This window comes from Rhizopus delemar, genomic scaffold (assembly GCF_000149305.1).
Source record: "Rhizopus delemar RA 99-880 supercont3.3 genomic scaffold, whole genome shotgun sequence".
Classification (NCBI taxonomy): domain Eukaryota; kingdom Fungi; phylum Mucoromycota; class Mucoromycetes; order Mucorales; family Rhizopodaceae; genus Rhizopus; species Rhizopus delemar.
In genome coordinates, this window is record NW_027137829.1 from 3,054,697 (window position 1) to 3,069,549 (window position 14,853).

Below are 14,853 nucleotides of genomic sequence, written 5' to 3' on the forward strand. Positions count from 1 at the left end.
TACTTATATGAACCAACCACCCCAACCTGGTAATGCCGGGCAACCATTATCAACATTCTTAATACCTTCCATCAGTCTCGATGGGAGCTCAAAATACCCTCCTTTTTTCGATGTATATTCAATCACACACGTACAACAAAATCCAAACAGTCTAAAACTTTTCTCTATCTGTAGGCATGTGTTGCTGGTGGTGTTGGTGGTTCAGCAGCTGATTTCATTATGCACAGGTAAAAAAATAAAGAAGTTTAAAGTACATTTCATAATTGTTCCAATTCAGTGTGGACACAGTCAAAACAAGATTACAAGGCCAACCACATAGCAGAGTACAAAAGTACACAAGTATGGTTCAAGCTTATAAAACGATATTAAAACAAGAAGGAGTAATGAGAGGTCTATACGCAGGCGTAACCCCGGCAATGATTGGCTCAAGTAAGAATTGAAAGTTCCCAACCAACCTTTTTTTTTTCTCACAGTTATAAACATAGTCCCTGGTACAACTTTGTATTTTGCAGTGTATGAGATGACAAAACGTACATTAAACGAAACTAGTGTACCTGAAGTGATATCTCATTTAACTGCGGGATCGCTTGGGGATCTAGCTGCCTCGGTCATTTATGTTCCTTCTGAAGTATTAAAAACGAGATTACAACTACAGGGAAGATATAATAATCCACATTTTGTGAGCGGATACAACTATAGAAATACATGGCATGCAACAAAAATGGTAATTGAAAAACAGACCCACATACAAATTGCACTTGAAATTAAACCAAAAGGTTGATTATTCTATATAGATTGTGAAATATGATGGGTTTGGTGCCTTGTTTCACGGCTTCAGAGCGACTATATTACGAGATGTACCCTATTCCGCTATTCAGTTTGCATGTTACGGTATGGAATAGAAAGAACATTTTACAGAAAAAAAAATCCCAACATTTTATTCAATAGAACAATTTAAAAAGCTAGCTCAAAAAAGATATGATGGTCAAGTTCCGGTAGGAGTGGATATGGTCACTGGATCATTAGCCGGAGGAATAGCCGGAGCAATCACGACCCCCTTGGATGTTATGAAAACCTTGTTACAAACACAGCAAAGTGGAAATAGTGGTAGCGGCAGTAGCAAAAAGAAGGCGTTAGTTACAACATCAGTAACATCGAAACCCGTTGTAGTAGATCCACCCGTGAAGCATTACAGCGGAATTATAGATGGCATGATCTGGAATTATAAAAATCAAGGACTAGCTGGATTATTTAGAGGCATTGGCCCTAGAGTGTTTTGGACAAGTTTACAGAGCGCCATTATGTTTGTTGTATATGAACGAGTGCTACATTTACAGGCTGATTTGAGAGAGAAAGATGAATGGCCACCGACAAAAGCAGCAGAGCACCTTGCACTGTAACAAAAAAGCTTAATTTTAAAGAAAATAACACCTCTCTTTTCCTCTGACCCTCCTTTTTTGTTTTTCTACTTTGTTTATTAACTTGTAATATAAAAATATATATAGAAATACAAAACCAAAAACTATGTATAAACATCAATTATATAAATTGTGCGTTTTTTTTATTCTATGTTATAGCTGGGGTAAATCTGTTAATAAGCTTTTTATGATCCGTTTACCAGCATGAAGGTTTAATAAACGAATTCTCTCATTGTGTAGATGTGCTTGATCAGAGGACTGGCCAAAAGGAATGTGAACTGCTGAAGCATTACACAGTTTTTCTAACCAACGGACAGCAGGGATAGATCCACCTTCTCGAATATAGAGTGGCTTCATCTTCCATTCGTTTTCAACCGCCTTCTCCACTGCTTTGAAATATTTGCTGTTTAAATCACCGAGCCAGTACTCGGCTGCATTTTCGATTTCGACAGATATCTTATTGTCTGAGTTACATGCTGCAAATACTTGATTGACATAGTCAGAGAATTGAGAGCATATTTTGGATATGGATTGATCAGGCACAACACGCATACTGACAGATGCTTTGGCGTTTCGAGGAATGATGGTTGGATTATTGATGGACACATCTATTTTATGGACAGTTAACGTAGGATATCTCCAGCGACTCATCAATTTCTGTTTCAGTTCTTGAGCATTCAGCTGCTCTTCAGCGACTTTTGTCTTGCATTCCGTTTCACTACCAGAACCTTGAGCTAAATTAGGTGAGGCTATAGTAGAATGATGAGTTCGAGTACTTGACTGAGCAGCTTCAGAAGTTTGCATCCATTTTACAATTGGATCGTAAAGTTCTTGTTCAGCTTCTGTCACTGGTCGAACATCTTTATAAAAATCTAACAAAAAAAAAGGTAACCATTATACTATTCATACAATTGTAACTTAACAAACCTGGTATAAGCACTTGTCTATCAGAGTCTACTAATTTGCCAAGTACATGAATAAGGTCAACCAGTGGCTCAGACACAGCTCCACCTTCAACACCAGAGTGTAAATCTGCACGTTCATTCGAGATAGATACCGTGGCATGAACGACACCTCTTAGTCCATAAGTGATGCACGGAACATCCTCTCCTAGCCAGTACGAGTTACTTTCAAAAGATGATTAAATACTGCTTTTTCTGCCACTGAAAGTTTTCATGTCTTTTCTTTACCTTAATAGAATCAAGCCGACATCCTTAAATAATTCTTTATTTTGATCTACTGCCTCATAGAATCCAACACTTCCGCTTTCCTCCTCCCCTTCAATCAGAAAAATCACATTGACATCCAGTTGACCTTCTTTCAACAACTCATTCACAGCAAATATACAAGCAAGTATGGGCCCCTAAAAAACACAAGTCAAACGGTGTGTACATTCCTGTGGTGTGTGTGTATGTATACCTTATTATCACTTGTGCCTCTTCCGTACAAATAACCATTCTTGCCCGTCAACTGGAAAGGATCGCTTCCCCACAAGTTCTTTTCATGCTCAGCAGCAATCACATCATAGTGACCATAGATCAAGATGGTAGGAATATGTTTTTGACCATTACTTTTGCCGTTGAACCGACCGTACACAAGCGGGTTACGGCCTGGAGCACCAGGTATCATACGTGATACGGCACCCAACTGTTGAAGCACATTTTTGAGGAAGCGAGCACCCCGTCTACACTCTTCCATGTACCTAGGGAACCCGCTGACGGTACGGATGGCAATCCATTTTTCAAGTACGTGCAGCATGGTATCACTTGAGGATATCTCTTGAAGCGATCTCGTCAGGGTAGGTCTTCGAAAGGGATCGATGGATGAGCTCGTACAAGAGGAGAGATCCCAAAATTTGATGCAGTGATCGCTGCTGCCAGAAATAAGACAATTTTCACGGGTTGTTAAGGTCAAGACGATGCCCTGATGATCTGTAAGACTCTCTATTAATTGGAAGCCTTCATCCCATATCCTGATGGTTCCATCGGCAGATGCACTCACAAAGCCATTGCCATTGACAGTGATGGCTAACACGTCATCCTATAGGTCTTTTAAGTTCAATTGTTTCTTTTGTGACTATAATCTTACGGTGTGTGCCATGACGGATCTGATCATTTGATGCTAGGTTTGAATGTTAGAGAAATAGTTTATGAACGAATAGCAGATTTTACTGTTTCTAAATCCCAAATCTAACATAATCTTAGTGTGTGTATGCTTGTCGGACAATATGTACAACTCTACCTGAACGTCTCCACCCTGCACACCACAAAACAAATAACCATCTTCGGAAAGAGCCAAGCATAAGGCCCCTTTGTCAGAATTCCCTTTTAAGGTATGTACGTACTGAAGCGTACCTTGTTGAATCGACCAGATCTATAAAGTGTTATTGTACACTTTAGGCAACCTTTGTCGTTCTTACCTTGACATTACCATCCCCGGATCCACTGATCAATACCTCTCCCTCAATATTAGGTATATCTTTTGCATGTAGTAAGCAGTAAACATATCCATCATGAGCATTACCACACACATTTCTTTCTCTAATGACACATTTAATCACATTTTTATCCAAAGCTTCTTGTAATTTTTCCTCTTCTTCATCATGATGATCACTCAAATCAAAAAAGTTGATTGTCTTTCCCTTTCGTTTTCTAGGTGAAGGAGGCACACTGGGTATATCCAAAGCACAACCGTGTGTTTGAGGGTCAGCAAAGTCGTACCACTGAAAAAAAAAGATGTTATTTAACAAATCAATCACGACATTTGTTTTTTTTTTTTTCTTCTCCTACTTGAATACTTGTATTTTGACTTCCAAAGAACAAGATGTTACTTTTATCAGAATAAACAGCCGAGAATATGTCTCCCACATCATGACATGATTGAATAAGGTAGGCACACGTCAATGTTTCCGTATTCCAAACCCGAACTGTTCCATCGCCTGAACAACTAAACAAATATTGTTCATCTTCTGATAATGTCAAACCCAACACACTGCCTGTATGTCCCTTTAAGATAGTGACTAGTCTAAACGTACGAAGACACCATACCTGTTTATGCAGACCTATCTGTCAACACGTATTCTTTTTAAAAAATCATAAACTATTACATGTATCTTGGAACTTTGACTTCCACTGAATAAATATTTATGGCTAGTTGCTAACGACAATACTGAATTATTATCTTCTTGTGATATGGTGTGTATACAGCGAGCAGGATTAAGAGGTCTATTACTTGACAACTGTGACAAGTTGCCTATTTAAAATATCAGTGTGCCCCCCTTTTTTTTTCTTCTTTTCTTTCTCTATAGTACCTAAAGGGCCTGGAAACTCTGTTCCATAAAAAGATGGATCCATATTATTCTTTAATAAAAAAAAAAAGAAAAAAAGAAAAGCAATTGGCCCTGCTTATTTCTGTAAAGATGAGAACTTTTTTTTTAAATCTCAACAGATCGCAGTGATATAACCAAATAAAGAAATCAAAAAGTTTTTTTTTTTTTTTCTAATCAATTTATTGAAAACTACAAGACAATACATTTTTTTTTCTCTATTTATTGTTTAGATCTTAGTTTAGTTAATGCATCCTATATGATATATACACAATTAATAAAATGATATTCAATAGATTGTCACTATTCACCTTAAAATGAAAGGATTCATCATTTTGTACAAATGGATGTCTTAATAATTCTTTTGCTGTAGGGCGATCCTCAGGCTTACTATCATGAACAATTCGGTCAACCAACTTTCTCTCTCTATTTTTTCTTTTTGCTTACATTTTAAAACATTGTTCCAAGAAATCCTTTGCTTCTGCTGATATGTGAGAAGGTATTTCTGGTGATTTATGATTGCCAATCTAAGAAAAAAGGGTGTTATTCATAAAAATACATTAAAGACAGTGTGTACTTACTGCATATAAGGCTGCAAGACTGGTGAGATGCATCCATGGATGTGTTCCTGTCAGCATTTCTAACACGGTACATCCTAGACTCCTGTATGACATGATTAGCTTTGTGATATCACTGATCTACAGACAGTTACCAGATATCAATCTTTGCACTATAATTGTTTGTTAATACTTCTGGTGCCATCCAGAACACAGTGCCTTTCATTGTAGAATTATTTGAAACAGAATCATAAGCGCTGTCATTTTGATTTTTGGATAAACCAAAATCAGTAATCTTGCAAATACCATTTTGATCAATCAGTACATTGCCAGCCTTAATGTCCTATTATTGTTTTTAATAAACTATGGAGATCCTTGTTCTCTTGTTACTCACTCTGTGTAAAATGCCCTTGTCATGAAGATATTCTAATCCTTGGAGTATTTGGAGAGTAAAGAAGGCAGTCAGTCGTTCATCAAACGTACTGTATTGATTCAATAAACTAGCGATACTTCCACCAGGTACATATTCCAAAAAGATATAAATAAAGCCCTCATCCGAATTACAATCATATCCCATATATTGTACGATGTTTATATGTTCTAAATCCTTTAATAACGATATTTCACGGTAAAGTGCATCGACTGCTTCTTTCAAATCCTGATTCCTTCGATCGGATTCGGTCACGGCCATATCCACCTGTTTCACCGCGATCCACTCTCCGGTGGCAACGTTCAGTGCATGATACACACGACCAAAGGAACCTTTACCGATCAATTCACCACGGAGCCACTGCATCTTGGTAGGGACAGGTCTGTCGCTTGCAACAATACGACCTTCTTCACCTGGTTTCACTCGCTCCACTTTACTACCCCACATCTTTGTACTCTTCCTTCTCAACAGGCTGTGACCTTTTGTTTCTTGTTTCCACCGTCTGTGGGCTTCTTTTGCGACCACACGAACCGAAGGTCTGTGACCTAATTGTCTTTTGGAGGATGCGACGGGTGGTGTGGTGCTTTCAACCAAGATTTCCTTATCGAGATCATGCCCAGGTAGGTATCGATCGATATTAGAATACAGTTTCTCAACCGATGGACGTTCACCAAACATGTCTTCTTCATGACTTCCCTCACTCTTTTGTGACTCGATTGGCGAAGGAGGATCTGGTAAGGAGCCAGTGAATGATTTGACTGCGTTGAAATCCAGATCATCATTTCTTGGTGTGGGTGGATCATAAAGTGAGATGCCTTCGACCGCATGATCTGTACGGGGGTGATGGGTGGATCGTGAAGGAGGATTAGAGATTAAAGTATTAGGATTAGCTGTAGTAATAGGAGGTATAAAAGATGTGTCATGATTAGGAAGGATAGCCCAGAGTTCGGTTGAGGAAAGAGAGGATTTAATGGTGGGTGTTTCTGGATCAGAAAGTTGATAGCCTGTGATGGTAGAGGGTGGACTACTGGAGAGTACATATCGAACAGAATAAGGTTCATGGGTTGATTTCTGCTGACAGACCAATTGATAGCCTTCGATGGGTACGACGAGTACACGATTGGTTCTGTTATCATCCGATGTTTGACATACACGTACTAAATCTTCATCAGTGAGTGGAATAGCTAAAGAAAAAGATGAGAAAAGAAGAGTGGATGGATAGGGTTTCATACTTGATTGTATGCCATTTTCATGATAATACAAGAAATAGGATGGATCGACATCGATGGATAATTTCTGAAGGATAGCGAGTTTAATACTGTTTGCGTCACTCCATTCTTTGATCCAAAGCCGGATGAACATGTCAGCGTCCATAGTGACCTGTATTCTTCTGCCTTGAGTGAGTGTGTGCTGAAGAGGGACTCGTTTTCCGAGTAATTTGGATAGAATCTCGGGATCATTCGCACTGATACGTGGACTGATGGGATGTTTTGATTTGATGGGTCGTAAGTTGGGTTGAAATGCCTCGAGCATTTTTGAGACATTGGATTCAGATGAAGAGGTACGTTTGGGTATAAATTGTTTAATATTAAAATAGTTGCGATTAGGTGAAATGTTGATAGGAGATGAATCCGAATTTAATTTGATCTTGTCTGGAATGGTGATAGAAGGTAATTGTTGTTGTTGTTGTTGTTGTTCCTAAAGTAGATTAGGGGGGGATGGTCTGAATGAATCGATTCATTTATTTTACTTGATCTGCTTTGACTTGTTGAATAGCAGATAATAATCTTTGTTTTTCAGACCAAGTCATTTGGATGTTGTATAATAAATCATTTAATTTTTCTATATTCAAATTTAAAAAGTGATCATGTTCAATTTCATATTCTATTCAATCATCAGTCCATCTATCCTTTTCTTTATTCTTTTCATTACCTTTGAAAACATGAACAAGTGAACTCCAACCATTTGTGATTAACCATTTTTGAACATTATCAAAAGTCCAAATTGTTTCTTTATCTTTCATCATCTTTTTTTCTTTCTTTTATTTTTTATAAAGAAAAGAAAACTATATTTCCCCCTTCTTTTTTCATGAATTGAAAAAAAAAGAAAGAGAAAAAAAAAAAAAAAGAAACAAAATTTCATTTTTTTTTTTCCACTTGAACATGAGGTATTTTTGTGCAACACTTCCAATGATATCTTGTGTAACACTATCGAGGTACGATCATGATTTACTTGGCAGCTTTCAATGTTTTTTTAATAAAAGAAAGTCAAGTGTTGAGTTGAATGAGATGAAAAAAAGAAGAGAAAGGGTTCAATTTGTTTATATCAAATTCACTACATGAAATCAAGCGAGTTTGTTGACTACAATCGGCGTAATAAAAAACAAGATGAAAACATGAATCGAATGACGCACGTGCCTTTTTATTGTAGAAATAAAAGAGTGTTTGAACTGACGAGGGTCAACATAGTCTAGCAAATAGATTGAAAGGGAGAAAGGATGAAGATAGAAAAGAGGGGAGATTTGAAAAAAGGAGAAAGAAGAAAGGAGGACTGGATAGGTTGAGATCATCAACAGCTTTAGACCATAAAATAGCATCCCTCTTCTCTCTTTATAAAAATGGACTAGGGTTTCTATTATCTAAAATGAATTATTTAGTTTTTAAAAATGATAACCAGCATTTTTATTTATTTTTTATTAAGGAAAATAAAAATAATGAAAAAAAAAAAAAAAAAAAAAAAAAAGTGAATTGAGTTTATCTTTTTTATTTTGGACAACTCTAGACCTTTCTTGGAGAAAAAATAAAAAAAAAAAAAAAAAAAAAAAAAAAAAAAAAAGAGTGAAAAGGTGTTGATGATCAAAGCCTTTGTTTCTTTTGTTTTCTTGTCTTTTGTCGTTTACCAGTTCTATTTCTCTTTTTGATGACATCAGATTTTAAGCTCAGAGGTCGAACAACGCCATGAAGTTTTAAGAATAGACCACATGCATTGCAAAGTACCGCGCCTTCAGGGCTTCGTCTCCAGAGTGGTGTGTTTGTTGTTTGACAGTGATAACATTGGATATCGTCTTTTTGAAAAGATGATTTTCTAGATTTAGTCTTTTGGGTAAAAGAACCAAAGGATTGTCTTTTCTTTTTTGGTTTTTCCCAATCAGAGTCATCATCATCTAAACTATCTTCACTTTTATAAATCAAATCATCTTCTTCTCTTTTCACTTCTTTATTTTCTTCATCTTCACTCAATGTATCATCACCCACTGAAAATAATAAACTTTTCATCCCCTCTTCTTCACAAAGACGTGATTCATCCAAAGAGAATTGATTTTGAGTTATATTCAAGTTTTCTTCTAATCTAAAACTAGCCAAGAAGGTATCATGTACAGAAGGAGAAAGTATTTGTAGTGGGTGAACATGAGATACTGGCTGCTGTCCACAATCATCCATCGTTTGAATTGAAAAATCATTCAATATAAAAAATGAAGGATCGATCGTATCCTCATTATTTAAAATAGATGAAAAATGACTTGTCAATACTTGTTCTGAATACATTAAAGAAGAAGAAGAAGAAAAAAAAAAAAAAAAAAAAAAACAATTCTTTTTCACTCTCATTCACTCTCTCTCTCTTTTGTGGTGAAATGTCTGCATCAAATGACGACGTTCGTTGCCCTTGACAACCCATGCGTAACACGAAAAAATAAATAAATTTCAAAACACAATCTTTTCTTATTGCACGCAATTTTTATTCGTCTAAAAAGTTTGATTTTTTTTTTTTAGATAGAAAATAGGGCTTATCATATCACAAGGATGATTTCAATATGTTGTGTATATGTTTGGTTATAAACAAAATTAGGGTTGCAAAAAATTTTTGTGAGAAATTTTTTATTTTAATTTTTTCACAGTGAATCATCCCTGATAGGCTAAAAGATAGTACCCTTTTATTTCTCTTGGAAATTTTTGTTTATTGATTGAGCCAATCAGAGGACAGTAAAAATTGCATGAACATCAGACAAGTCGATCTATTTCAGTCCAGCTGTGTGTGTGTGTGTGTGTGTGACGCTGTGAAAAAAAAGATCGCTGTAAACAAGAAAGGAGGATGAAAGTTAAAGTGGGATAGAACCATGTTTTTTCAATGGATTCTTTAACACTTTATCCTTCAACAAATCCAATTGTTCTATGAGTCTTGTACGTGTTTCTCTATTTAAATTTTAATCTTCATTCTCTTTCTCTCTCTCTCTCTCTCTCTCTCTTTTTACCTCGGTGAGATGATATCATCCAAATATCCCTTCTTGGCTGCAAACAGTGGAGTCGCAAACTTTTCTTTATATTCTTTTCTCATCAAAGCCTTGTCTTTATGATTTTTAAATATGATTTCTACAGCGCCTGAAGCTCCCATGACAGCAATCTCTGCTGATGGCCATGCGACACTATCCTTTGATATGAGTAAATGATGTCACCCTTAAAAGACATCTTACTTGTAATCACCACGTAAATGCTTTGAACTCATCACAATATATGCTCCACCATATGCTTTACGTGTAATCACTGTCAATTTTGGTACGGTTGCTTCACAATAAGCATACAACAATTTCGCTCCGTGTCGAATCACCCCACCATGTTCTTGATTCATACCAGGCATAAATCCAGGAACATCCACCAGTGTAATCAGTGGTAGATTGAACGCATCACAAAAACGTATAAACCTTGCTGCTTTCACTGAAGCATCTATATCAAGTGCACCCGATGACACCAAAGGTTGATTGGCCACAATCCCTACCGATTGTCCATTCAGTCTGGCCAATCCCACCAGCACATTACCCGCAAAATGAGCTGAGAGTTCATAAAAAGAGTGACTATCAACAATCTATAACAAAACACATTCATTATTTAAAAATTAAAACACACATCATCTTACTCGTGAGATGACTTCTTTCATATCGTACGCAATATTGGAATCAGATGGTATCATCGTATCCAAAGCGGCATCTTGTCTATCTATCGGGTCATTGCATTCTATTTGAGGGATTCGAGCATGATTGGAGGAGGGTAGATAGGTCAGGAAGTCACGAACACTAATTTAAGAAAAAATAAAAGGCTAAAGACAAGCAAATAACCCTTTGTCACTTACCCTCGCAATGCTTCAATATCATTCACAAACACACCGTGAGCTACCCCACTTTTTTCTGTATGCGTTCTAGCACCTCCGAGATCATCTTGCGTTACTCGTTCACCTGTCACTGCTTTTACTACCTCGGGTCCTGTGACAAACATATAAGACGTATCTTGAACCATAAAAGTAAAGTCGGTCAAAGCGGGGGAATACACCGCACCACCCGCACAGGGCCCCATGATGACGGATATCTGAGGTACCACGCCTGAGGCCAGCACGTTCTTTTGAAATATATCAGCATATCCAGCCAAAGAATCCACACCTTCCTGAATTCTTGCTCCCCCAGAGTCTTGTAGGCCAATGATGGGTGCACCCACCAGCATGGCCTGATCCATCACCTTCAATATCTTGTTGGCGTTCGTTCTCGATAGACTGCCTCCTAAGACTGTAAAATCTTGACTGTAAACAAACACGCGTCTTCCATAAATTGTGCCATAGCCTGTGACAACACCGTCACCAGGTACCTTGTGCTGATCCATGTTGAAATCAGCACAGTCATGTTCAATAAACGGGTCATACTCTCGAAATGAGTTTTTATCCAATAGTAAATTTAATCTTTCCCTGGCTGTTAGTTTGCCCTAATAATTATTGCAATCTTTATAAACACAATTCTTTTTCTTTTCTCTTTTTCAATCTACTTTTTTGTGTTGGGATTCTTGCCTAGCTTTCCCTCCACCTTCTAAAGCTTGTTTTCTTTTCTCGTTAATCACAGTGACTGTGGAATAAGCTTTGTTCTGTGTATGGTTGTATTAATAACATTTAGTAAAGCAAACATCTTGATTTACTCTTAATTCAGTGGATCTCAAAAGGCAATAGGGTGTTAAGGTTGGTCTTAGTTTGGAAAATAAAGACATTTCAAAAAAAGTATATGCGTGAGAGGGAAAGTGTGGGAGGGGTGGGTCTGGGGGGGGGAAGAAGGGAGAGAAAAGGAACGGGAGAAACTCAGAATAAATCACCGAACAAGAAAGCATGGAGAGTAAAGATAAAAATGAATGACAAAAGTCAGAGATGGTTTAATTTGTCAGGATGCGAATAGGATATGATGTGCTTGCTCTTACTTTTTTTCTACAGGATGCCTGCACAATCCAGTCTGTTAACATTCGGTGTTTTTCTTTGTAAAATAGAGATGCCAATAGATCACTTCCAATTCATGATGTATCACTTCCATGTAATCTTCAACTGAGCGCACACAAGATGCCACATAAACATATCTGCCCGAGAATAGTCTGAAGGAAGCATAGACGCGAACACAGTTTTCAAGTCTAAGTGATGAAGAATGGAAGCTGGTTTTTATCACGTCAGTTAGTTTACTTACTTTATATCATTCGCATCTTCGTTGCCCTATTTATAGGTAAAATAATATTGAAAATGAATCAGGCCAGTTCCGTCTTCAACAATAAAGTTGAAATGGTCAGAGAATTTCTTGATCGAGCAAATGGTTCTAGTGACAATGAACTGTTTATGTTTAATGAAAAACGCGTCATTTTGTGTGTGCATGCTTACGTTATGTATTCCTTCTCTATCAATCATAGGTCGACCTTTTGATATGCTCTTATCCATAGCCTGTAGCTGCTTTATAGTTACGTGCCTGCAAGTCCCTGACTTTTAAAAAAGTTGAATGCTTTTACTCTAGACATCCATCGCTTTATTTCTTATTACTCCATAGCCTACGCTTTGATTGTCAGAATAGGGTTCTAAAACACAATGTAAGATGAATGGCAAAGTAGAAGAGCTGAACTGAATACCATTCTTCTTATCCATCGAACAGAAACAGATGATAACAAAAAAGAAAAAGACAGAGAAAGGATAAGAGTCGATTGTAATTCATGCGAACATTTTGACGTCACTGCCTTTTTTGTATAAAATAGATTAAATTTTCCTATAGCTTTCCTTTCTTTTTTTTTTATACACAATTAATCAAAAAGCAATGGTATCACATTACTTTAATACTACAGATGATTGGCTCACATCGACAGGTGCTTCTTTAGCCTTATTGGTTCTCGCAATGATACCTATTTGTATAGGATCCTATGTGTCGTTAAGTATGATGAAAAATTCAACGGGGAATAACAGGACGGGGAGTGACTCGCTTGAAGAAGACAAAAGGATGCACGTATTGTCCACTCAGCATGCGCTCGCCTTTCCTATCATTGGTTCAATTGCTATATTTTATACTTATCTGGCGTTAAAATCAATTGATCCGGAATATATCAATGAAGGCATTACAATCGCGACATCAGTGTTGTCTACCGCTTTATTTTCAAACACAATCTTACTGGTTGCAAAAAATAATATGCCTCGTACATGGTTAAATAGAATAGAAAACTACCAACTTAGCTTCAGCCGACAGGGAGAAGGTACCGAGAAAGATGGATAGGCTTCATTGTACTTATATGTATCCAATAGAAGTATGCCATATTCATATTACCCTAGTTCATCTGTTTATCCTCACGATCTCTATTATCCTCTCTGTTGCCTATGCGGTCACCCAACACTGGATTATTGGTGACCTATTTGCTATTTGTCTCATCATCAATATCACTGGATTTCTTACTATTGATTCATTTTGGACTGGAGCCATTTTGATGTTTGGCATGCTTATGCATGATGTGTTGTGGATATCTGGTTCGGAAACAATCATCAGTGTCTCGGAAAGTTTTTCTAATGCGCCAGTGAACATTGTATGGCCTAGGCATATCGAAACATTTGTACTCAACAAATTAGCGCATGAAAACCAACTGTTTACTCTGTTTAGCATAACAGACATCATTATCCCAGGTAAAAGCTTAAATATGGAATGATTGGTATCCGTTAATCAACATTGCCGACAAAGGCATTTTTATTGCCTATTGTTTGCGGTTTGATAGAAGCAAGGCATGGAAAAAGGGAAATTTAAGTGAAGAATTCGAAAAGCCATTTTATAATTCTGCCATGATTGCTTACGCAGTCAGTTCAGGCGCCTCTATCTTTGCTGTTCACTACACCAAGAAATCTCAATCCGCCTTATTTTATATCATGCCTACCCTCATTTTATCCACCTTGATCACTGCCAAGATGGACAATAGCTTAAAGGAGGTTACCAATGTCTCTCCTGTAGTCGAGTCATTGGAAAAGCTTCGTTTTTTGACTGACCATGAAGAAAGGCCAGATCGATTTGCGTCAAAAGCAATAAAGGAAAAAGCAAAAGGTTCAAGTAAAAACGATATCAAAAGTACAGCAAGAAGTGTGAGCAAAGGAAAACGAACAAGAAGTCAAAGCAAGACACGTAGCACACGACAAGATACGAATAAGATGCCTTCCACGGCTGCTGTTGCTACTACGGAAGCCATGGGACGAAATGAATCCAACGCGACTATGAATCAAAACAAAGAGAATGAAAATCTCGAATCAAAAAGAAAGAGAGCCTCTAGTAGAATCAGTAGAAAAAAGCAATTAGAAGATTACATATAAAGCTTTCCCCCCCTCTTTTTCTTTTTATTCACATTGTCAATCTAAATAAACCTGCTGAAACAAATACTTCAATTTTATGGGTTAACTAAAATTCACACACAACAGAGTTAACGTCATTTACCCACTCCGGCAACGCCTAGACCTACAGCTGTTCTTTGTTTTCCTGGGATTTTGTTTAAAACCGAGGCTTGATGTAAAGCATATCCACCTAAACCTCCAAAAGCAAGGCCGCCTGTCAGCTTGCATGGTAGGCAATCTTCATATGGCTTGCTTTGTAAAGCATCATCGTCTAAATTAGTATTCTTGTTTGTGAGAGTTGAATTTATCTTCTAATAACAAATCACTTTGTTACTTTAGTCTTTTTCAATGTATTTATGCTTTCACTTACATTAATCATTATGAAAAAAGAGTGTTATAAAAAGGTGGGTTAATTAATTTTTGTCGGCATTCAAAACGACATTCTCCAAAATGCGAAATCTTTTTGGTGACAAGCCTTACTTTTTTTTTTTC

At 37.1% G+C, this 14,853-nt stretch overlaps 6 protein-coding genes across 6 annotated transcripts; 2 read left to right on the plus strand and 4 right to left on the minus strand.

Moving 5' to 3' along the window:
* Positions 1 to 721: 721 nt before the first annotated feature.
* Positions 722 to 902, plus strand: RO3G_05380 (uncharacterized protein; the record flags this gene model as incomplete). The annotated part of the gene is made up of 2 exons (XM_067659970.1): positions 722 to 724; positions 795 to 902. The coding sequence occupies 2 exons, from the start codon at positions 722 to 724 to the stop codon at positions 900 to 902; spliced, it is 111 nt and encodes a 36-aa protein (XP_067516071.1).
* A 669-nt stretch (positions 903 to 1,571) lies between these two features.
* Positions 1,572 to 4,771, minus strand: RO3G_05381 (uncharacterized protein; the record flags this gene model as incomplete). Its single annotated transcript, XM_067659971.1, has 10 exons — positions 1,572 to 2,290; positions 2,346 to 2,545; positions 2,609 to 2,781; positions 2,838 to 3,458; positions 3,507 to 3,539; positions 3,660 to 3,791; positions 3,838 to 4,140; positions 4,208 to 4,423; positions 4,525 to 4,670; positions 4,729 to 4,771. The coding sequence occupies 10 exons, from the start codon at positions 4,769 to 4,771 to the stop codon at positions 1,572 to 1,574; spliced, it is 2,586 nt and encodes an 861-aa protein (XP_067516072.1).
* Positions 4,772 to 5,655: 884 nt separating this feature from the next.
* RO3G_05382 (uncharacterized protein) lies at positions 5,656 to 7,756 on the minus strand (the record flags this gene model as incomplete). Its single annotated transcript, XM_067659972.1, has 3 exons — positions 5,656 to 7,428; positions 7,481 to 7,572; positions 7,663 to 7,756. The coding sequence occupies 3 exons, from the start codon at positions 7,754 to 7,756 to the stop codon at positions 5,656 to 5,658; spliced, it is 1,959 nt and encodes a 652-aa protein (XP_067516073.1).
* Positions 7,757 to 8,585: 829 nt separating this feature from the next.
* Positions 8,586 to 9,170, minus strand: RO3G_05383 (global nitrogen regulator protein; the record flags this gene model as incomplete). The annotated part of the gene is made up of 1 exon (XM_067659973.1): positions 8,586 to 9,170. The coding sequence occupies one exon, from the start codon at positions 9,168 to 9,170 to the stop codon at positions 8,586 to 8,588; it is 585 nt and encodes a 194-aa protein (XP_067516074.1).
* A 656-nt stretch (positions 9,171 to 9,826) lies between these two features.
* On the minus strand, positions 9,827 to 11,747 carry RO3G_05384 (uncharacterized protein; the record flags this gene model as incomplete). Its single annotated transcript, XM_067659974.1, has 7 exons — positions 9,827 to 9,920; positions 9,980 to 10,150; positions 10,199 to 10,587; positions 10,639 to 10,795; positions 10,852 to 11,471; positions 11,532 to 11,627; positions 11,679 to 11,747. The coding sequence occupies 7 exons, from the start codon at positions 11,745 to 11,747 to the stop codon at positions 9,827 to 9,829; spliced, it is 1,596 nt and encodes a 531-aa protein (XP_067516075.1).
* A 1,439-nt stretch (positions 11,748 to 13,186) lies between these two features.
* RO3G_05385 (uncharacterized protein) lies at positions 13,187 to 14,343 on the plus strand (the record flags this gene model as incomplete). Its single annotated transcript, XM_067659975.1, has 3 exons — positions 13,187 to 13,250; positions 13,327 to 13,671; positions 13,727 to 14,343. 3 exons carry the CDS (start codon positions 13,187 to 13,189, stop codon positions 14,341 to 14,343), a joined length of 1,026 nt encoding a protein of 341 aa, XP_067516076.1.
* Between the last annotated feature and the right edge of the window lie 510 nt (positions 14,344 to 14,853).